The 23,785-nt window shown below is 43.1% G+C and overlaps 1 protein-coding gene across 1 annotated transcript in view; it reads left to right on the top strand.

Moving 5' to 3' along the window:
* CPD (carboxypeptidase D) overlaps positions 1-23,785 on the top strand; it is a 75,605-nt gene that overhangs the window by 40,744 nt on the left and 11,076 nt on the right. The window contains exons 4-14 of the mRNA XM_075561260.1: positions 80-249; positions 1,585-1,934; positions 2,592-2,783; positions 4,641-4,808; positions 10,124-10,233; positions 11,111-11,213; positions 11,597-11,739; positions 14,103-14,272; positions 16,405-16,728; positions 19,250-19,445; positions 21,960-22,095. Coding sequence (XP_075417375.1) covers positions 80-249; positions 1,585-1,934; positions 2,592-2,783; positions 4,641-4,808; positions 10,124-10,233; positions 11,111-11,213; positions 11,597-11,739; positions 14,103-14,272; positions 16,405-16,728; positions 19,250-19,445; positions 21,960-22,095 — 2,062 coding nt within the window. The remainder of the gene's footprint in view (positions 1-79; positions 250-1,584; positions 1,935-2,591; positions 2,784-4,640; positions 4,809-10,123; positions 10,234-11,110; positions 11,214-11,596; positions 11,740-14,102; positions 14,273-16,404; positions 16,729-19,249; positions 19,446-21,959; positions 22,096-23,785) is intronic.

Here is a 23,785-nt window from a genome sequence, read left to right as displayed (position 1 = left end):
GCGCAGAGAGGCGCTTGCCTTCCAAATAGACCATCTCTGCGCAGTCTGCTTGATTTCTTCCTGTGTGACTTTCTTTCAGGTCCACATTGGAGTGAAAGGATTTGTTAAAGACTCAGTAACAGGATCTGGCTTAGAAAATGCAACCATCTCAGTGGCTGGTATTAACCATAACATCACAACAGGCAGGTTTGGTGATTTCCATAGATTGCTTGTTCCTGGGACATATAACTTGACAGCATTTTTAACTGGGTAAGAACTTAAACTAAGCTCTTAAAATCCCAACTCTCTTTTTTTGGTGATGTCTAAGGTAGACATGCAGTCCCAGAAATGTTTATCTTACTTCCTGGCTTTTTATCTTACTTCCTGCTTTCTCTCCCTGTTATAATAACAAAATACCACAAAAGAGTCTTGTCACATGATTGCAGTACAACTGAGTAGGAAACCTATTTTATCACTTGGCTAGAGGACATCTTTGTTTTAATTTTATTTTGTTGTTCATGATAAGACTATACACAACAAAAGCATTCATCAATCCAACTACTTTTGCATGTACAATACAGTGACATTGATTAGATCATTTCAGTTGTGCAAAGATTCTCGCCCTCCTTTTCTGAGCTGTTTCTCCTTTATAAACATGAAGTCCCTGCCCCAGAAGATTTCCTTCTCATGCTTTGAGTTGTGGTTGTCACTTTGCTACCTGATAGATAGTTCTTAAAATAGCATTGTTTATAGACAATTTTTTGACTTGGGCATATTTTAATTTCAAGTTTTAAAGATTATCTTCTCAGCATTAGTTTCAGGGATCCATGTAGCCCCATAACTCCAGAAAGTCTAGTACTCTTGAGAATATGTAATTCTGTTTTACACTTTCCCCCTTTTGGTCAAGATTCATCTAGAGAATCTTCGATCAAAATGTTGGCACCATCCAGTTCTTATGGTCTTATGGCAAAGGAGGCCATTGTTCATGGAATCAGTTAGGCATCTATTCCATATCCCCGCCTCTTTCTGACTCTCCTTGAAGAATAGTTTTTGAAACTTAAAAAGATAGCTCTGTAAAGCATTTCTTTGAGGCAAACAGGATGTCTGTGTGGAAGAAATCCAAGGCTCTGTAAATGGCAGAACTGCTGTCTTCCCATCAGCTTTTTAACATCTGAAATGAGTGAGATTTCCTACCTCCCCTGCAAACAGTATGGAAGCTCACTTTGATAAGGATGTAATTATTAGCATTTAGTTAATTTTGAATCTACCAATTTGGGTCAATAATTGGAATGTCAGTATCATTTACTCCTCCTTTGAGTACTTCAGGAATGGACTGACAACTTTCATCTTTTAATGTATCCTTAAAAGTTTTGTAAGGGGTGATACCTGAGAATATAGTCTGAGAAACAGTTCTTCAAAGTTTAGTCTGGGACTTTCTGAAACAATATCTGAAAATTCTTTTAGCATATGCCTCTATATTTAGTTTGAGTTTTGATAGGCTAGGAAATGCGAGCGTATGAGAAAGCATCTCTAGTTTTATGCTGTTGAAGCAGTGTGGGTCTCAATGTAACGCCAAGACATTGGCCTTTTCAAATATTCCCTCAGCTATATGCCACTGACGTTTCATAACGTCGCTGTGAAAGAAGAAACCGCTACGGAGGTGAATTTTACCCTGCGGCCAACGGTGGCTTCAGGAAACCCTGACATGACTGAGGCCGTGGCCACTGTGAGCACGGTTGATACCCATAATACTCCTCCTGGAACGCCAACCGCATACCAGCCAATTCAGCCAAAGGACTTTCACCACCACCATTTCCCTGACATGGAAATCTTCTTGAGAAGGTTTGCCAACGAATATCCTAACATCACACGGCTTTATTCCTTGGGAAAATCAGTCGAGTCAAGAGAACTTTATGTGATGGAGATATCCGATAATCCAGGTGTTCACGAGCCAGGTAATTGTGGTCTTGCAGATTATTTCAGTAGTGCCTCTCAAAGCGATGTATGATGTTGCTATGATTCGTCCAGAAAGGTCACCTCAAGTGTAGCACATTTGCAGGAAGGTCCCCTGGAAAAAGGAAAATGTAACCAACCTTTTTGGCCAGAAATGAAGAAAATCCAACTGACCCTCCATATTCGGCATGATATTTCATATATTGCTTAGATTAGATTATTTTTTCCTAATATTTTAATTTTCATATTATTTATGCGTAATGCTTTGAGCTACCAACTACGAGGTTAGCGGTTTGAACTCACCAGCCACTGTGCAAGAGAAAGATGAGGCTATCTACTTCCATAAAGATTTAAAATCTTGGAAACCCAAAGGGCGAATTCTACTCTGTCCTCTAGGCTCATAATCAGTCAGAATCAGTGGCAGTCAGTTTTTGAAAAATGATTTTATATGTGTGTGTGTGCTTTGTGCCTGCTTCTCGACCATACATAGCAAGAAGAAAGATGCTTTAAAGACATTTGTGAAGTTTTGACTGCGTCCTTTTCCAAAATATGTTTCATTAAATTTAATTCAGAACCCTGTATCCATTGCTAAACAAATTACAGGGTCTATGATAACGAAAAGGGAAAATTGTGCGTACTTTTTTCCTACATGTTTTCAGGGGAACCAGAGTTTAAGTACATTGGGAATATGCATGGGAATGAAGTGGTTGGAAGAGAGCTGCTGTTGAACCTCATCGAATACCTCTGTAAGAACTTTGGAACGGACCCTGAAGTAACAGATTTGGTTCGGAGCACTAGAATTCACCTTATGCCGTCCATGAATCCTGACGGATATGAGAAGGCCCAAGAAGGTAAAGACTTAGCTTTTGTTTTTAAGGTTTGATGTTTGATTATCACTTGGTGTGATTATTTTGGAGTAGAAGAGAATTTGAGCTGGTTATTTCCTTGGGCTTTCTTCTAATTTATAACTGATTGTAGCTCTTGTGTTCCTGTGAGATAGGGCAATCCACTCAATGATTATATGACCCAGTTTATGTTTACTTAATGTTTAGTAATGGCTCTTTCTTGCCAGAAACACTGTAAGAGTTTTACAAATTACTCCATCGTAGCAGTAGTCCTTGCCAAGTTATTGTTTTAGGAACTTTCTAGATGAGAAATCAAACCAGATAAACTCAGAAGCCAGTGACTCTATTTGGAATCTCAGTTCTACTTTCCATGTATGAAGTTGCTTCAAAACATTTTATGGAAACAGGGAATTAAAAGACCGTGGTGTTTTCCTATGAACTTTCTGGGTCCCCTCATGCATGTTAACCCAGTTGGAGTGCTGCTTCTCTGTTCCTCTGCCTCCTCCCTGGAGCCCCGATAGCTGAGTGGGTTATTGCGATCCTCTGCTAAAGGCAGGGTCAGCAGCTTGAATCCCGCAGCCGCTGCATGGGATATGGCTCAGGCGTTCTACTCTTAGGAGATTGCCACCTCACACACACACCGGGGCGGTTCCACTCTGCCTTATTGGGTCCCTCTGAGTCAGAATGGACTCGATGGTACCGAGCTTTCTCAGGATTTTTAGCTATTTTGGTTCTGACTCCTCAAGGCAAGCCTATCTTCCTGTGGCAAGATAGGATGAAAGCACTCGAAAAGTTTGTGGAAAACGCCATTATCTTTTATTTCCACAAACTTCCAGAAGTCCCCTCCTGTGTACAGGAAGAGCAGCATGCCTACCCAGACCACCGTATGCCGAGCACTCGCAGAATGAGAATGCATGGTTCCCCACCGAGACCAACCCAACAGGCACCACAGTTTTCAACTAGACGAATTTTATCACCTGCACTGGCTTGAGAGAATCAACTGGTCCTTTGTACCAGGAAGCTCTTTTCAACAAATTGGCTCAGCTTAACTCTAATCTATATTTTTGTAATTATTTTCCTACGGACCCCTCCCATGGTCTTTAGCAGAACTTCCTGGAAGGGAGAACTAATTACCACCTGTGGGCCTCACAGGGCTCCCAGCCCCTCCGGAAATGGCATCCGCACAGTTACACTCAAGTTGAACCATTTCTCTTGCATCAGCTTCAACTCCCAACTACAGTCTTGGCTCACTTTCTTTTTTTGTGGTCACTTTAAAGTGAGCCCGCCACAATTTTCTCCCCTTCATGTCATCTGGTTCTTTACAAAGTCCTTAGTGACCTGAATACCAGTACTGAAAATCAGTCATTGTGATCGTGTCATTCATTGTATATGGGCTTCGGCAGTAATATAACTTTTATTTTCATTTTCCTTTAAAGCATAGCCAGAGGGCAGAAACTAAAATATAAAAGCTTCACTCCTCTGTCTCAAACTATCTAGAAGGAAGGGATCCATTTTTTCAAATGTGCAGTGTTAAGAAGATAGGTGGTTTAAGTTGTGTGATTGATCATGGGAACCCTGGTGGGTGCAGCGGTTACATATCGAGCTGTGAGCCCCTAGGTTATAAGTTCAAGACAGCCAGCCCGCTCTGCACAAGAAAGATGGCCTTGGAAACTCACAGGTAGAGTGCTACCCTGTCCAAAGGGCCACCGTGAGTAGGCATGAGTTTGGTGGCAATGGGTTTTGAATAATTGATCATCATGAATCCTGATATATTTATACTTTGAGTTAGGTTAGATGAAGTAATAGATACTGGATCAAATATAAATGAAACATGGCTCAAGTTTGAATCCTGTCACCATGTAGGAGATTCAATGAGCGTGATTGGCAGAAACAACAGCAACAACTTTGACCTCAACCGAAATTTCCCAGACCAGTTTGTTCAGATAACAGACCCTCCCCAGCCGGAAACGATTGCGGTAATGAGCTGGACGAAGGCGTATCCATTTGTCCTATCAGCAAATCTTCATGGAGGTATGGCAGCACTTAAACAACTATTGTGAATTAGGTGAAAGTTTACAGGCCAGATCATCAGTCTTACAGCCAACAACAAACCCTGCATTCTTTGTTTCAACTCTAAGGAGCCCAAGTGGCACAATGGTAACACACTGGGTTTCTAACTCCAACGTCAGTGGTCAAAACGACCAGCCACTCGGAGGGAGAAAGGTGAGGCTTCTACTCTCACAAAGTTACAGTGTCAGAAATCTACAGGACCAGTTCCACCCTGCCTTGAAGGGTCACTGAGTCAAATCCACTCGATGGCAGTGAGTTTGGGTTTGTTTGGTTGGTTGGTTTTGTTTCAACCCAACCATTACGGCCCCTCAGTGCACCATCCTCATTCTACTCTTTCCCGGTTTCCATTCCTTCCCCTCTCCTGACTCTCGGAACTTTGTCCTTGGGTAGGTGCCGCCATTCTGCTTTTCAGTGGTTGGTTATCCTGCCGTGGGAGTGGGTTCAGTTCCAGACATGAATGTGATGAAGAGCTGTCATTTGGGGAGTCCCACCTGTCTCTCTCCAACCAGCAAACTTGTTTTCCTTGATGATTTTGAGTTTAGTTCCGTATTTCTCTCCCAGGCCCTTCTAACGGGATCCTTTTCAGAGCGGGTGGGGTAGCCCGGCACCATCTAGTGCTTCTGGTTTCAGGGCTGGAGAGCCTGCTTTTCATGTGGTCCACTGATTAGTCCGTTAGACTGATTGTTTCCATGTGCCTTTTCCTTTCCTCACTCTTGTTCCCTCTGATGGGGGAGAGACAATAGTTACGCCTTAAGTGGCTGCCCACACCTTTTAAGACGAGTTTGACCACTTCTTTTTCCACCAATGTGTGTTTTTTTAGAGCATTTGAAAACCCCAGTTGAATTTTAGATATTTAGTTTATCTTAGGCTTTCTTAAAACAAATATCCTGTTTTATCCATTTATGACAGACTTAATACAGGTCTTTTCTGATTATGTTTTAGGTCAGCTCCTTGTTTTCCCCCACCTTCTTTATCTCTTTTCCTCTCTGGTAGTTCTTCAAATGTTTTGTATTTGTCTTTGACAAGTGTTCTTCCCTTGACTGTATTCTCACCTTGAGCACAGTGACCTCGTTCTCATGGATTGTGTGAGCCTGTACACCTTCATAGAACCCAGCAGGAAAGGATCGATTGAATTGAATGAGAGGCCAGAATTCAAAACCATAATGTCCAACTGTTTGCCCAAAAGAAATGAAAATATCTCCACATAAAAGCTTGTGCATTGATGTTCATAGTAGTTTTATAATAGCAATATATATACATATATATATAGACAATAGAAGTATGTACTAACTGATGAATGGATAAATAAAATGTGGTATGTCCATGCAACAGAATACTATCAGCTGTAAAAAGGAATGAGGTGCTGATACATGCTTCATTGTGGGTGAACCACAAAAACATGCCAAATGAAAGAAGCCAGTCACTCACAAGAGACCACAGCAAAACATCTATGAAATATAAATTAAATGTTCAGAAGAGGCACACCTGCAAAAGAAAGATCAATGGCTCCTTGGTGGAAGGGAATGAGGAGAAACTGTTAATGGGCCCAGTTTCTTTATGGAATAATGAGAATCAGTGGTTACACAATATCCTGTGAATCGAGGCAAAGCCACTTGAATGGGCTGGAATTGCGCAGTGTGTGAATTGTCTCTCAGTGACGCTGTGTTTTAAGAAGTGCACTCACATCAAGGCCAGTTTGTTGACATTTGTTGGAACAATACGTCTTTGGGGTGTCAACAAGAAGTATCACCATTGAGATTTGATGACGGGTAGAGTAGCCTAGTCCTTTGTTGTTTGTTTGTTTTTTAGCTCTTTGTGAATTAGTTGATGGCTCACGAGCATATCGTGGTTTCTACCCTTTCTGATTCAGCTCCTCCATTGCAGTCTCTTCACTGTACCGTCATGTTTCCTCCTACCCGCTTTCACTCCTGCTCCCAGCCCCCCTCCTCTCCTAGCCTTGTGGACTTTGTCCTGGGAAACGCTGCCCTTTTGATCTCAGATGCTTGATTATTCTTACACGGAGGGAAGTTCCATTCCTGACCTAAAGGGTTCCTGAGGGCCAGTCTCTACCCAACCAGGAAACCTGGTCTCCTGTCTTTAAGATTGTGAGTTCTGTTCCACATCTTTCTCCCTTCTGTCCAAGACCTTCTGATGCGCCTTTTCTGTGCGGTTTAGCAGTAGGCATGCGTCACCCAGTTCTTCTGGGCTGTGGAGACTGATGTTTGCATGGCCATTCGTCCACTGTAATCATGGTTTCCATGTCTCTCTTGATTTTTTTGTCACTCTGCTTTCCTCTGAATGGGAAGAAATCTGTAGTTGCACCTGAGATGGCTGCTCACAAGATGTAAAGCATTGTCTTTATGATCTATGTTAATCCATTTTACCTTAGTGCTCCCCTAGACTGTGGTTTTGAATCCCCACCAGACCCAGGGACTCACTCTCACAAGGGTATGTCTAAGAAGTTTTCACAGCTTTTGTTCTACACAGTCAGGGGTTCTGGGGTACAGTTGTCGTAAAAGTCGATGCGTGTTTGTAAATGCCCTCCGTCAAACCTCTGTTATGTGTCCCGATAGTGGGTGGACTCCCACTCTCCTGCCCCTGCCCACTCACTCTGCCCAAGGGCACGCCTCTCCCAGTGTCTCCTTGTGGACACCACTATGGCAGGATGGCGTGCACGACAGGATTTGCCTCCGTTGCCTTGAACTCTGGTGAACCTCCCAGTGTTGCATCCTGCCCCCCCTTTTCCTAACTCCCGCTTACTGTGTGCCGACAAGTTGACACTTGCCTCCCTCTACCCATGACTGCCCCTCCCTGGCCCCCTTTCCATCCCTGGGAACTCTCAAAGAGCCCTCCTCTTCCTGTGAAAACCAGTTCTTTTTCTGACACTAGTCCTTTTGTGCTCGACTAATTTTACTCAGCATATGTCTTCCAGGTTCATCCATATTGTAGGGTGTTTCACAGTTCATTGTTATTCTTTAATATTGCACAGTATTCAATTGTGTGTATGTGCCAAAGTTTATCTATCTGTTCCACCGATGGGAATTTAGGTTCTTCCCAGATTTTTCTTACTGTGAATTGTGATGCCATGAACATGGGCCTGCTTATCCATATTCACACTGTGGCTCGCTCTTCTCTAGGATATATGCCAAGTAGAGGGATTGCTGGTTATACAGTACTTCTATTCCCAACGTTTTTAGAAAGTCCACACCGCTTTCCACAGTGGTGATCCAGTTTATAATCCCACCAGTGGCGTATGACCCTTCCAATCTCTCCACGCCCTCACCAGCATTTGGTGTTAGGGATTTTCTTTTTAACTTCGCTATCAATGCTGGAGTAAGGTAGTGTGTGCCTCGTTGCATCTCTTGCATGGCTAATGATCACAAGCATTTCTTCATATGGGTGTGTTGGCCGCCTGATTGTCTTCTCTGGTGAAGTGTCTGATCATGTCCTTGGCCCATTTTTTAATAGGATTATTTGTCTTTTCCTTGTTGAGGTATTGATGTTTTCTATAAAATTTAATGCATTGTCCAATACACCATTACAAAAAAAGATTCCCAGTCTGCTATTTGTTTTACTCTCTTGATGTACACCAGTAGCTAATATTTAGGCTCCAGTCGTCCGTCTGTCTGCTGCTGTTTGTGTTTCCAGTTTATGCCATCTGTCAGGGCCCTAAGTTTGGCCCTATTTTTCCATGGGCGATCTTTATCATTCTAGGTGTTGCATCTTGGTCTTTGATCCACTTGGGTTTGTTTTTGTGTGCAGTATGAGATTTGGGCCCTGTTTCATTTTCTGCAAATGGCTATCCAGAGACTGCTGGTTCGTATGGTATTTCTGTTTCTCCCTTTGAAGAAAATGCCGTATCATTTCCCATGGTGGTTGTATCTTTGTGTAGACCCACTAGCAGTGCATTTAAGTCTTCCCGTCTCCGACCACCTTGCTAACACTTGTTGCTGTTAGTTTGACCGGTGCCAGTATTGCCAGGGTGAGACACTGTCTCAGTGCAGTTTTGATTGACAACTTTCTAATGACCCATGAACGGGAGCGTCTTTCAGATATTTGTTAGCCACCTAGATGTTCACATCCTCTGCCCACCCCCTTTTGTGTGGGGGGGTGTTTGTCCGTTTGTTATTGCGGTGCTGGAGTTGTCTATCTAGCTTAGCTATTGGGCCTTTGCCAGATGTATTATAACCATTTTATTCCCCATCTGTGGGTTCTCCTTTCACTCTTTCGGCAGTGTCTTTGATGGGCTCAGCCCTTTCTCTGAGGAGGAGCTCAGGTGCGCTCTGTGTGTTTCAGACTCATCTCTGAAAGGGAGGCTAGATTAGTTGACTTAAAGCGTCTCTTATTCAAAATTTCATGGTCTTAAACATACATGAGTTTTACTCAGTGTCAAATTTTACTCATTTTTTTCTGATCCTAATTATTATAAAAGCAAATTATTTGCATTAAATCTGTATACGTATGCTTCCAGTGTTGGCATGTGAATCTACCTATAAATTCAGGTGAAAGCGTAAGACCTTTCCAGTTAAGGTACTCTTTGGAGTCAGGCATGGCTATTTATGTTCCTATTTATTCACTTTGATTTTCTTTTTTTAAAATCATTTTATTAGGGGCTCATACAACTCTTATCATAATCCATATATACATCAATTGTGTAAAGCATATTTGTATATTCATTGCCCTTATTCTCAAAACATTTGCTCTCCCCTTAAGCCTCTGGCATCAGCTCCTCATTTTTCTCCCTCCCTCCTCGCTCCCCTCTCCCTCATTAACCCTTGATAATTTATAAACTATTATCTTGTCATATCTTTCCCTGTTTGACATCTCCTTTCACCCACTTTTCTGTTGTCCGTCCCCCAGAGAGGAGGTTATATGTAGATAATTGTAATCACTTCCCCTTTTCTACCCCACCCTCCCTCCACCCTCCCCTGTTTCAGCACTTACCACTGATCCTGAAGGGATCATCCGCCCTGGTTTCCCTGGGTTTCCAGTTCCTGTCTATACCAGTGTCCATCCTCTGGTCAAGGTAGAATAGGGATCATGATAGTCGGGGGTGACGAGGGGCGGGGGCATTTAGGACCTAGAGGAAAATTGTATGTCTTATCGTTGCTACACTGCACCCTGACTGGCTCATCTCACTTTGATTTTCTATTGAGGAAATTAACTGGTATTTATTGGTTTCCTTCTCTGGCAGAATTTCGGAAAGTACATGATCTGTAAATGAGCTACCTTGAAGCAGGTAGCATGACAGAACATCTCCCTCTTTTCCTTTGTAGGTTCTTTGGTGGTGAATTACCCATTCGACGATGACGAGCAAGGACTTGCCACGTACAGCAAGTCGCCAGATGATGCTGTGTTTCAGCAAATAGCACTCTCGTATTCCAAGGTAAAGTTTTGTGTAAAAATAAGATTTTATGAAACTTATTCTTTTGTTAAAAAAAAAACACCTTTAAATATTCTGCCAGAATCTCAGGTCAAGTCCTCTCTTCTCAGTGAAGCTTCCTACGATTGCTCTAGGGCAGCCCCGGGCTCTCACTTGACTCCCTCTCTCTCTCTTGAACATCCCTCTCCCTCGTACATCTGTTGGCTTATCACAACAGGAACCTACTGTCACAGGACAAGCCCATTGTTGTATGGCACTCGGGCACAGTCCAGGTGCCTCATCTCACTCCCTCGAGAAGCCACCGAAAGCTGCTTGCTTTACATTGTATCTGACCTTTGTTGGCTTTCAGCATCCTGAGAGCATGAAATCAAAGTCCGAATATGAGCAGAGTCTTGTAGGGTGTAGGTAGGAGCAGAACTTAATCTGGGTTTTCTGTTGAAAGTAATGTGAAGTCTTCAATTTTTTTTAACTCCCGTCTAATTTGTATTTTTTCAGAGATAATAAATTAACATAATCAAAAGTTAAGGCGCAGAAAGTTGTGTTTTAGAAGCTCACACTGCTTCTCCTTGCTCCAGCTACCCCATGGCCACTCCATACATACACACACGGCTGAGATGTAGCCACTTGTATTATTTGTTCCTGTATCTTTCCAGTGTTTTTGATGCAGATGCAAACAAAAAGAAATATAAATTCCCATGGATTTCCTTCTTCCACCAAAAGTAGTATTCTGTCTTCTGTTTTCACCAAGCAGCATATCCCATAGGTCCTCCTGGATTCACGTGTTCAAGTGTTCTTTTGAGCAAAAGAAGAAACACCAGCTCAACGAATGGCCGTCTTGCTAGAGGTCAATTCATGGCAAAATCTTGTTTTTCTTTTTCAGGAAAATTTTCAGATGTTCCAAGGTAAACCTTGCAAGAACATATACCCTAGTGAATATTTTCCCCATGGGATTACAAACGGAGCAAAATGGTACAATGTCCCAGGTAAAGGTTATTTTCTATCAAGGCCATGGAGTTCGATGGGCCCACCCCCACCCCCAACCTCACCCCCACCTCCAGGTGCAGCCTATCACTGGTCCTTTAATTTTTACATAGACTCAATCTTTTAAAAGTATGTAAAACATTACAAAAGAATTTTGTTAAAAAGCATTCAAGATAACTTTTCAGCCGTTTGAACACTTGTGTGCACGTTGAGTGAAAAGTGTGTAATGAGGAGCCTCACTGTGCTGACGGAAGAGCCCTCGTGGAAACACAGTCTTGTTGTTCAAGTAAATGTTGCTGAAAGGGGGGTTTTTCCTTTCATTAGGAAGGCTACTAACCTCTTGGGACTTCTTCAGTGTGAGTGATTTTAATTTTTTAACCTTTAGGTGGTATGCAGGACTGGAACTACTTGCACACAAATTGCTTTGAAGTGACGATTGAACTAGGTTGTGTGAAATACCCATTTGAGAAAGAACTGCCCAAACTTTGGGAACAGAATCGAAGATCTCTAATCCAGTTTATGAAGCAGGTAATTATTGAAAAACGAACGATGGAATTTCACTTGTGGACAAGAGTACCTTTGTGTGGGCATGTGGTTTATGCAATAATTCTAGAATACACCCTTTCAAGTCAAGAGGGACCCTTCATGCCTTAGTACCTACATCTGGTACATTCATGGATCAGAGTGGGTTTCTGTGTATGCGTGGAGAATTAATGAATACGATGATTTAAAATGTACTGAAGTTTTGCTCTTAAAACCCTATGGGGCCCCTGTGGTATAGTGGGCTGCGTGTTGGGGCTGCAAACCACAGGGTCCGTCGTTAGACCCACCAGCTGCTCGGTGGGAGAAGGTTGGACTCCTATAAAGACGGACAGCTTAGCAAGCAGTTCTCTGTCTTCTCGGGCCGCTTTGCGTCAGCACTGCCTGGATTGCAGTGGGCTTGCTTATTAAAGGCTAACAAATCCGATGTGCAAACATTCAAACAACCTTCACTGCTAACAGGTCAGTGTTGGCTCCTAGTGACCCCTATAGGGCAGGGCAGGGCAGGGCAGGGCAGAACTGCCTCTGTGTGTTTCTGAAACTGTAAATCTTTACAGGAGTAGAAAGCCCTGTCTTTCTCCTGTGGAGCAGCTGCTGGTTATGAACCTGGGGGTTAGCAGCCCAATGCAGAACCACTACCCCAGCAGGACGTCCTTAATCAGATACTAGTCTTATTTGTAGTATGACAGAAAGATGGACGGTTGGGTGGGTGAGGGCTGGGTGGGGTGTGTAAGTGTGTATTTTCCATTTCTGGTGACTGTTGTCTGGGTAAACGTTTACAGAGCAAATTAGTTGTCCATTCAACAACTCGGCCACATGTTGTTTAGTGGCTTTGGTTACACCCGGATAACGAAAGCACTCCCCCTCCCCACCTTTCCCTGTGTGCCCTGTTTCCCTTCATCCTTCTTTCCTGCCCCTTTCCCTCCTTCAGAGCTTTGTCTCTGGGCAGATGCTGCTCTCTAGGTCTGGTTGGTACCTCTGAGGAGTGCTTTCTTCCTGGTGTTGTTCCCTCGGTAGGCCTGTCGTTTACCAGTGGAGGACATGTCCTGATCCTTCCCCTTTTACCACTGATTTACTGTGAAGTGATTCATTTCCTTTTGTTTGTATAGGCATTGTGGCTAGGCAGTAAAGATGACAAGAAATATGAGGGGGCTTCAGAAAAGCTCATGGAGAAATTCCATTGTCTCTTCATTCCATGTCCATGAATGTTTTGCAGCCCTCTCTAAAGCCAAGGGTTAATTATGACAGTCTGAGCCATACTTTGTGCCAGTATTTCTCCACTTTATTCTTCATGCTTAAAGCCTGTGAGCACATAATAAGTGTTTACTATTTTATTCTGAAAAATTATAACGTACAGACAAGTTCTAGCACGACAACCGGTACAATTTGAGACATCCGTATCCCTATAGCTACATTGAGCACTTGTTAAAATTTTGCTGTATTTGCTTTACATATATTTAAATTACAGGCATATATTTATACACACTTTTTTTTTCCTACACTAATTCAAACTACATTGCAGATGTTGTCATTTTACCTTCTAAATATTTCAGCATGGAGCTCCCAAAGGATAGCCTTGTGTTTAATCAAATGGCATTTTCTCACCCAAGAAAATGAGTAGAGATCTTTAATATTACCTGACACCTGAATTATATTTAAAATACTCTCACTGTCCCCAAAGAAGGCGTCCCAGTGACACAGTGGTGTAGTGCTTGGCTGCTAACAGGAACACTGGAGGCCCGAATGCAGAGTCACTGTGCCGTCCAGTTTTACAGCCTTAGAAGCCCCATGGGGAGGTTCTGAGTGTCCTACTAGGCCAGGTTGCTGTGTATCAGAATCAGTTTGACAGCAGTGGGTTTGGTTCCCAAAATGTCTTTTTATAGCTATATTTTGAAACCAGGATCTAGTCAAGATGCAGACACTGCATTTGATATATTTCTTTAACCTAGATTAGCTCTTCTGGGGGTGTGTGTGTGTGTGTGTGTGTGTGTGTGTGTGTGTGTGTGTGTGTGTGTGTGTGTGTGTTTATTTGTTAATGACTTTTCCCTTATGAAGAGGCTAGGTCAAATTTACTTGTAGAATGAATCATATTTTGAATTTATCAGCATATGCTAAAATTTAAAGTGTTGTTTATATTGCTCACGATAAAGACAAACCTAACATATTAAAAAAGTAGTCTTCCAGAAACTAAAATGTTTTGCTTAATGAATGCCTACATTGAGCTTTACTCTGAATTCCTACATTCCCGTTTGCTCCATGCTTTTCCATTACGAAGACTCTGTTATTTTGTCATGTGAGCTAGCAACATAAGAAGAAAGTACTGAAAAACTCTGTTCTTGTGTTTGGCCCAGGTTCATCAGGGTATCAGTGGATTTGTCCTTGATGCCACAGATGGCCGGGGTATCTTAAATGCCACCATTAGTGTTGCTGAAATCAATCACCCGGTGACTACTTACAAGAATGGAGATTACTGGCGTCTCTTGGTCCCAGGAACGTATAAAGTCACAGTGTCTGCTCGAGGGTGAGTGACCAGCTACTTTCACGCTGAGTGTTTGGGGCCGAGGCAAACATGGCTCCAGTCTGGAAAATTATTCCTAGAAAACCTAAGCAACTTTAAGGTTGGGAAGTTCAGAGCTCGTTACGCTTTTGACTGTCCCATAGGGACACAAAGGAGCCCTGTTGGCACTGTGGAATAGCATCGGCTTCAAACTGCAAGGTTGGAGGTTCAAATCCACAAGCTGCTGTGTGGTCGAAAGGGAAATGAGGCCATCTTGAGAACCCTACTGATAGGGCTGTTCTAGTGGGGTTTGAACGCACCAACTGCATGTGTAAGAAATCTGTGCGTGGTCTTTAACCGTCCTCACCTGTTCACCTGCCCCCACGTTCACCTCCTTGCCCCCTGCTCCCCCCCACAATGCTGATGTAAAAGCCACAGTAAAAACTCTGGGAAGCACTTGTTAGCTGACACAACAGCTTCCCTGGCCTGCTGCCCCTGCTAGTCGCCTGAGCAGCACCACCCAACCAACCTGTGCTCCATCGCAAAGCCTTTTAGCGGAGCAGTGGGGACTTCATGGCGATGAGTACAGGGATGAAGAAAATACTCTCAAACTGACCGTGGCAGGGATTGTACAACTCCTAATGTGATCGAACTGTTGAATTGTATGAGACGTGAATTATCTGCCATTAAAACTGTTGAGAAACACACACACACAAAACCCTTTAAAGCTCCTTCTCAAGAACAAAAGAAAACAAAAATCAAAACAAAAAAAGCTCCGTCTTGAGCACTCCTTTTTGACCAGGGTTCGTGTCCCTCGCTGCTGCTGTGAGATGCCCTAAGCAAGCCTGCCCTCAGTTCTCAGGGGTTTCCTTTCCACTAAGATCTCGTTCTTGAAAAAGAGCGAGCGAGCCTTTTCACTTGTCTGCTTAGTCTGAAGTGTACCGCTTTTACCTCCGGACTGCTTTCTGGCTTGGAATCGTTTTACTGGCATGTGACTCACATGTGGCGCAGCTTGATCGTTCAGTCACATTGAGAAGAGGTGCGCAATCACCACCATCAATTTCAGAGCATGGTCTTCTTTCCTGAACTTAATGTTGCCAGCCTCCCCATACCCAACTTCCCCTGCTGTGCCCCAGGTCATTATGAATGCCCTTATTATCTGTATTTTTACCCATTTTAGATTCATATACAAAAAATCATAGAAAACAAGAAACAAATCAGAAAACATCAACAATAACAAAACAAAAACTGCAATGGCAAAGAAAGCAGAAAATATTGAAAACTGAAACCGTTTGTTAAGGGTGGATAGCTGCTGCAGACTACCTTGTTTGGGAAGCTATAGTTGAGTAGTCAAGTAAGAGCAAATACACGAGGGCATTGATAGCAACTGTTACTTTTGAAAAAGTAATTTTCAGATGACTTTTTAAAAAAGTAGCAGTTGCTCTGTAGAGAGCAGCCCTTGTGGTGCGGTGGACTACACATTAAGCTGCTAGCCATAAGGTCAACAGTTCAAAGCCACCAAGCTATTCCTCAGAAGAAAGATGAGGCTTTCTACTCCCATGAAAATGTGCAGTCTTGGAAACCCACGGGGGAAGTTATACCCTGTCCTGTAGGGTCACTGTGAGTCTGCATTGACGCAATAGCAGAGAGTTAGCCTGTGGGGTTTGAGAAGGCTCCAGTCGTGGGTGAATGAAAACCTTGCACGACTGACCAGTGAGGGCATTTCTGCTGTTGTTCAGTTTGGGCCTAGTATTTGATAACCAGAAACACCAACGTATCCAAGAAACAGCAAGCAAGATGTACTTGATGTAGATTATCCCGAGTTAGTATATCTCAGTCATTTTTACCCACATACCCTGATGGCAGAGAAATGGATTCAGATCCCAAAGACATAAGGGTATCCATTGCATGCCTACAATTTTGTTTGAAGCCCTGTGTCTCGTCTTAAGAACCCATTCCTATTTTATACGTAACCATGTGAATGTTCTTTGTTTGCTAATATTTAAATTTATCACCAAGTTTAAAAAGGTAACTCTTCAGAAAGATGAGCTACATTTATTCCAATCACTTACTTGCTTTCCCCACACCTCGATTGTCCTAAAGCTCAGACTCTCCTGCTGAATGAGTGTAGCTCTGAGCTGTCTCTTTGTCTACAGGTATAACCCAGTTACCAAGAACGTGACCGTCAAGGATGAAGCTGCTACTCAGGTCAATTTCACACTGGTTCGATCTTCAACAGATTCAAGCAATGAATCTAAAAAGGGAAAGGGGGATAGCACCAGCACCGACGAGGCCAGCGACCCAACTTCTAAGGAGTTTGAAACTTTAATTAAAGACCTTTCTGCTGAGAATGGTTTGGAGGACCTCATGTTACGCTCCTCTTCAAATCTGGCGCTCTATCGCTACCATTCCTACAAAGACTTATCCGAGTTTCTGAGAGGACTCGTCATGAACTATCCCCAGATTACAAATCTCACCAGGTATGGGCTCTCCTCTGGCCAAAGTCCTACGGCCTTTAAATAAAAGAAGACACACTCAGTATTAGCCATCTTGAATGGTTCTTGTAGTTGATTTAGAAATATTGGGGCATAATATTTTGTAGAGAACTTCCCTTTGGAGATCTTTCTAATGATTCATTTTAGGACTTTTTATGAGTTACAAGAGGGGTGGCATAGTGGATTACACATTGGGCTGCTAACTGCAAGGTCAGCAGTTCAAAACCACCAGCCACTCCACTAGAGAAACATGAGGCTTTCTACTCCCATAAAGAGTTAGTCTTGGAAACTCGTGGGCAGTTCTACTCAATGGCTGTGACTTTGTTTTCATGTTTGTTTGTTTTAATGAAGTCCATTGGGAAAATAACTTGTTAGATTGGCAATGTATATATAGCCTGTGCCTTCGGAAAAGAGAAAATTATTTTTCTTCATGAATAGACTGCTTTCAAAACCTTTGTACTTCCAAGCTGCAGAATCATGTTCTAACTAAGTGTCCCATAGCTTCTTTAATGTTCTCTGGGGTTAAAGGGGGGGAACTTGGGAGACAGTATGAACTCACCTGCCCAGTGTTGTATGTAACCACCCCCCTTAAACCATTTTATTGGAACTAATCCAGACATCATACCATTCCATAGTTCAGTCATATGCAACCTTCTTTTACCCAAATAGAAATTAAAGCATGGCTGCTGCCATTTCTTTGTACTCTAATTTCTGTTCACAAGGACCCTGGCCATCACCGTCAGCTGCTAACTGAATTATCAGTGGTTTGAACTCATCAGTGGTTCTGAGAAAGAAAATACCTGGAAGTCTGCTTCCTACAGCCTAGAAACCCCATGAGACAGTTCTCCTCAGCCCTGCAGGGCTCTCTGAGTCAGAACCCATTCACGGCACGCAGCAACAGCCGGCGAGGCCGTCTCTGTTCCCGTGTTAGGCACCCCTGCATTACTCAAGTAGCCTTGACTTTCCCTTTCTTCAGCTTCTTGGCCTCAGTTTCTCTTTCATTATAGGTCATTTTAAAGCCCAGCGTCTTTGAGGCCATTCTGACTCATACCGACCCCAGTGGACCGGACAGAGCCGCCCCATAGGGTTTACAAAGCCATGATCTTTGGGGGGAAAGCAGGGTACCACATGTTTCTCCCATGGAGTGGCTGGTGGGTCCAGGCCATTAATCTTTCGGTCAGCAGCTGAGTGCTTAACCCCTAAGCCTTGTTAAAGTTACTCCAAAAGTCACTCCGTGATTAGCTGACCCTGTGCAAGCCTTTCTTTGACGTTGGTCCTGAGCTTGTAGTTCTCTCCCGTAGCTGATGCTTGGATCGTTCTACCCAGTCCCAGTCTTAATAGCACAGTTCCCATACAGCTGGTAGACATTCTTATTTTTAAAAATAAACCACATCATTGGAAGTTCTTTTGCTGTCCATTTACTTAGTTTCTAAGTCTTGTTCTTATAGTCCAATTCAAGACACACTTTTAAATTATTTCCCAAAACATGAAACAGGAGCCTGTGGTGGGATGCAAGATGGCTTAGGTGGTACCCACCAGTACAAATAATCACTTCTGTTCTCCTGATCCTCCTCCATTTAATGCGAATATGCTCCTTTTCCCCCCGCTTACCTCCTACAAGCCTCCCTCTCTGTCAAGAGAGCAGGTCTCACACTCGGTGTTCTTGGCAGGCAGAACATGTGGCTGCTTGTTTTGTTATCATTGCCTTTGTTTTACTATGATACATTTATAGTCGAGGATAAAGTGGGATTACATAAACTAGTTTAGATTTAGAAAGTGAAGTTCTCTACACCTGAAGCCATTTAAACATTTCTGTATCAAAAGTTTAAATAGGATAGTCTAGAGCAGTGATTCTCAACCTTCTTAATGCCACGACCCTTTGATACAGTTCCTCGTGTAGTGGTGACCCCAAACATAAAATTATTTCTTTTTTCCCCAAAATTATTTTCATTGCTACTTCATAACTCATTTTGCTACTGTTATGAATTATAATGTAAATATCTGATATGTGGGATGTATTTTCATTGTTACAAATTGAACATAATTAAAGCATAGTGATTCATTATAAGACAATATGTAATTATATATTGTGAAATATTTACGTGTTTTCTGATGGTCTTAGGCGACCCTGTGAAAGGGTCGTTTGAACACACACACCCCAAAGGGGTCGTGACCCACAGGTTGAGAAACACTGGTCTGGAAGCACCACATTAGCTAAATATCAGTAAAGATTATGGAAGTAGTGCAAATATTTTGACGGTAGTATAAGAAGGACTGAATATGAAAATGCTGAATTTAATCACAAACTGGCCTACGTCTGGTACTATCTAACTTGAATTCTGCTTTCTTTGAACAAGGAAAACTAATTTTCCGGAAGTCTCTTGACACACTGAGTCATCCTTGACAGACTTCTCGAGTTTTATTCCCATTTCTTTTTAAATGTCAATAAGTCAACATCAGTATCGTTGTGACTCCTTGCTGACCTTTCGCTTCTGGTTCTTAAAAGTTTGGGACAAAGTGCTGAGTATCGTCACATCTGGTCCCTGGAAATCTCCAATAAGCCAAATGTATCTGAGCCCGAAGAACCAAAGATTCGCTTCGTTGCTGGCATCCACGGAAATGCTCCCGTTGGAACGGAACTGCTTTTGGCTTTGGCGGAATTTCTCTGCCTGAACTACAAGAAGAACCCAGCTGTTACCCAAGTAAGAGAGCACCTGTTTCGACAGGCTTTAAACAGGAAAACCTCCTTGAGGTATTCGTTTCGGGTCTCCTGAAGGGAGAGGTAGTTTCAACACAGGGCTGGGGTTTTCCCCCTGCACTGTACACTGAATCCTTCAGGAGTGGATGCCGTGGCTGTGAAGTCCATCCCAGCTCACAGCAACCCTTCGGAGCAGGCAGGGTTTCTGACGTTAGGAATCTTTGCCGAAGTGGACGCTCCTCTGCACACCAAGTGGCTGGTGGGTTCTGTCTCTGAGGCGCTAGTCAGCAGCCCTGTTTTTAATCAGTCGTACTCCCAGCCTCTACTCACGGGTCTGTATAGCCTCCCTTGTGAGACCTCCTATCCTCCGAGATGCAACACTAGGATGCTGTATTTAAACAAAAGCAGTGGGAGACACACAGATTCCTTTTTTTCTCAATAAATATAAATTAGTCGTCTTGGCTGTTGAAAAGTTGTAGACTGAGCCATGCGGCATTTTCACTTTGAGCATCCATGGCTACAGACAGGTAGTGACTTTGGGCAGAGGCTTGGTCCGGATGATGCAGTTGAGGTCTGGGACTTCGCAGAGAAAAGAGTGCAGGGCACGTTCTTGGACGGCACCTTCTACTTGGCACCTGTCTTACTAAATTTAGGAAAGGGAGGAGAACTACGAGTTGTTCAGTGCTTACTGTGTGCCAGGTCCTGTAGTGAGTACTGTATGCACACTTTTAATATACCCCTCCCTGCTGTGTTATGACTCTTGGTTTTATAGGTGTAGTTACTAAAACCTGTATTTTATAACTATAGGAGACCACACAGCAAATTAGTGGTCAAATTGGGATTTAAATGAAATTGCATCTCACTCTAAAGTCCATGCACTTTTGTTCTGTTATACTGCCTGCCCCCAAAGAAATTTGGAACGAATTAATGTCATGATTAGATCAGGTGAACTTAAATCGGACTCGATCAGAAGCATCGCAGAGACGTTGTTTGGCTTACTTAAAGTGGAAGAAGTATCTAGGACAGTTGTTATCAATCCTGGCTACACACAGAACCATCCAAATACCTGTCACCCTTGTAACACACTGATACCTGAGCCCTACCCCCAGAGGCTTTGGTATTCTTCACGTTTGACCAGGATGGCAACCTACTGATCCAACCTAAAGAGACTTGGGACTCTCTAAATTCCTGGTTTATCAGAACTTGCCTCACTGGTCTAATTGGGTCTGAATAATTACTTATCGGACTAGAATGCTTTAGATTGCCATGTGTCTAGAGTTAAAAGTCCAAAATACCTGAAGAGTTTCAGAAAAAAAATACTGATGCCCAGATTCACATCCCCAGAGATTGTGATTTAGCAGGCCTGCGGGGAAGCTCAAGCATCAGTACTTTAGAAATGAATCTCTAGCAGGAAGCGATTAGAGAACCAGAGAATTAAAGGGACTCAAGTATTTTGACCAATAGACTCTTTTACTAGAATAAATAAGCCAGCAGGTCACTTATTCTAATTTATTATTACAAAAAAGGAGAATGATGATATATCAGACACTAGTTCATGCCAGCCTAGTAGATATTACACATCTAGCAGAGAGATCACAGAGGGAAGGTAGGTATCCCACTGTGGGGTTTACGGATGGCTTGGGAAGTACTGATGTCTACTCTGTCCTTGAGTCTCCAGTGCTGATTTTCAGATTGTGCATTCCAGTTTGTAAAATTCAGTGTCATAAGTGCTAGAGTTCAAATCCCGTAATTAGCAAATATTCTCCACAAAGGATGAGATAATATGTATTTTAAGCTTGCCGGGCAAACAGTCAGTATAAGAATTACTCAGCTCGCGGGCCGCGCCCCCGCTGCACGTGGGGACCGAGGTCCGGTGCGGAGTGCCCCTCGTCCCGGGAAACGGGGCACGGCCGATAAGGCAGCCACCCCCTTGCCCGTCACGCACCGCACGTTCGTGGGGATCCTGGTGCTAAACCATTCGTAGACCTGCTTCTGGGTCGGGGTTTCGTACGCGTAGCAGAGCAGCTCCCTCGCTGCGATCTATTGAAAGTCAGCCCTCCACACAAGGGTTTGTCGGGAAGAAAAAAAAATTACTCAGCTCTCCCTTTGAAACAGGGAAGCAGTCCTAAATAAATGAAGCCAGCTTGGACCTGCAGGCAGTAGTTTGCTGACCCTTGTTTTAAGAGCACTGTTGGGTAAAAATTTGATTGTTAAATGAAAGATCAGTGGTTCAAACTCAACCAGCACCACTGGGGAGAAAGGCGAGGCTACCTGCTTCTGAGAAATCCCATACAGTCGCTCTAAGTCAGAATCGACTTAGTGATAGTGGGTTGGTTCCCAGTCATCGGGAGGCTTTGCGGAATCCGAAGCAAGAGAGAATGTTTCTCTTTAAACTCTGACTTCTAAGTGTGTGTGTAAATCAAACAATAAAGGCGTTCTTGTTGGAGAATATCTGTTGAGAGGGTGTCTGGTGAGTACGCTGCGCTCATAAACTCACTGATTTCTGTTTCTGTTTTAGTTGATTGACAGGACTCGAATTGTGGTTGTCCCTTCCCTCAATCCAGATGGACGAGAGAGGGCACAAGAGAAGGACTGTACTTCAAAGACAGGGCAGACAAATGCTCACGGAAAAGACTTGGATACAGACTTTACAAGTAAGACAGGTTTAGACTGAATTAGACTGCTCGCACTTTGCAGATCCGCGGGTTAGTAACCAGGACTGCCGCTGGGGCTTCCGCTCACACACGCGTGTGCTCATTGTAAACACGGCATGCTCGAGTGGGTCTCCCACCAGCGGATGGCTGCAGACAGGTCCTCTCAGAAATAGGCCGCCTTCCCAAAGAAAGAGCAGTGGCCCCTGAGGGGGTCTGCAGGGCCAGGTAGATTCAAGACAGAGATCCGCTGAGAAGGTTATGGTGACTATTGAGGGCATCCCAAGGAGTAATCTTAGTAGATATTTCTCAAGGAACACAGAATGATCATGGGGCCTTATAATGTAGAAGTTATTAAGAGTTTTGAAAACTGCATTGGTGAGAAAAGGGCCAGGAACCACGTTTTTCCACCAACCACGTTTTTCCACATGTGACAGCACAGCTGCTCATTCCTCAGGGATAGACCTACACGGGGGATATATCGAGCAACAAGAACTTGATATTCCGTTATTTTTGCTTAATATAGGTTTCTATGATTTTGTAACAATACGGCTTTTGGGCTTACCGTTGCATTTTACTTAATGTATTTATCTCTTGTGGGAGATCGGTTGATTTTCTCTTTTAGATGAGTAATGGGCTACTTTCTTGTTCAAGCTGAGGCATAAATGTATAGCAACCAGAAAACTTTGGGGGTTGTTTTCCTTTTTCCTTTACGTAAGTAATTAAAGTTCTTTCAAAGAAATTCAATCCGTACTACTGAAGTGTTCCACCATTGGTAGGATAAAGACTGCTATTGCTCTCCTTTCATCTCAGTGTTGTGTGTGTGCGCACACACACACGTAACTACGTCGATGTTGATTTGAGGAGCTTATTTCTTCTTTACTTCAATGGGATCAGGTTTTTTTAATTGACTACCCCATCAACATCTTTCAGTTCTTGTAGACTGCCAACATTTTCTTATTAATTGCTTCATAGTACATCATTAATATATGGCAATATACTAGTTCAGTCGACCAGTTTCCTACTGATGTACATTTAGTTTCTTTTGAGTTTTTTAGTCCTGCAAACAATGCTACAGAAAACACCCTGCTTACTATGAAACATACAACTTCCTCTAGTTTTTAAATGCTTCCTCCACCCCACTATCATAATCCCAATTCTACCTTACAAATTTGGCTAGACCAGAGGATGTACACTGGTACAGATAGGAACTGGAAACACAGGGAACCCAGGACAGATGAACCCCTCAGGGCCAGTGGTGAGAGTGGCGATACCAGGAGGGTGAAGGGAGGTTGGGGTGGAAAGGGGGAACTAATTACAAGGATCTACATATAACCCCTTCCCAGGGGGACGGACAACAGAAAAGTGGGTGACGGGAGATGTCGGACAGTGTAAGACATGACAAAATAATAATTTATAAATTATCAAGAGTTCATGGTGGGGGAGAGGGGCAAAATGAGGATCTGTTACCAAGGGCTCAAGTAGAAAGCAAATGTTTTGATGAAAATGATGATGGCAACAAATGTACAAAAGTGCTTGACACAATGGATATATGGCTTGATTGTGTGTGCTAAGAGTTGTACGAGCCCCCAGTAAAATGATTTTAAAAAGAAGAAGAAAACACCGTGCTTTTTGAAAATCTCTCTTTCTTTCAAAGACAGGCTGTATACCCCTTTCATTATTTTATAAAGGA

The sequence above is a fragment of the Tenrec ecaudatus genome, chromosome 10, assembly GCF_050624435.1.
Source record: "Tenrec ecaudatus isolate mTenEca1 chromosome 10, mTenEca1.hap1, whole genome shotgun sequence".
NCBI lineage: Eukaryota > Metazoa > Chordata > Mammalia > Afrosoricida > Tenrecidae > Tenrec > Tenrec ecaudatus.
The sequence above is the reverse complement of the archived record's forward strand: the minus strand, read 5'-3'. Positions and strand labels throughout refer to the sequence as shown.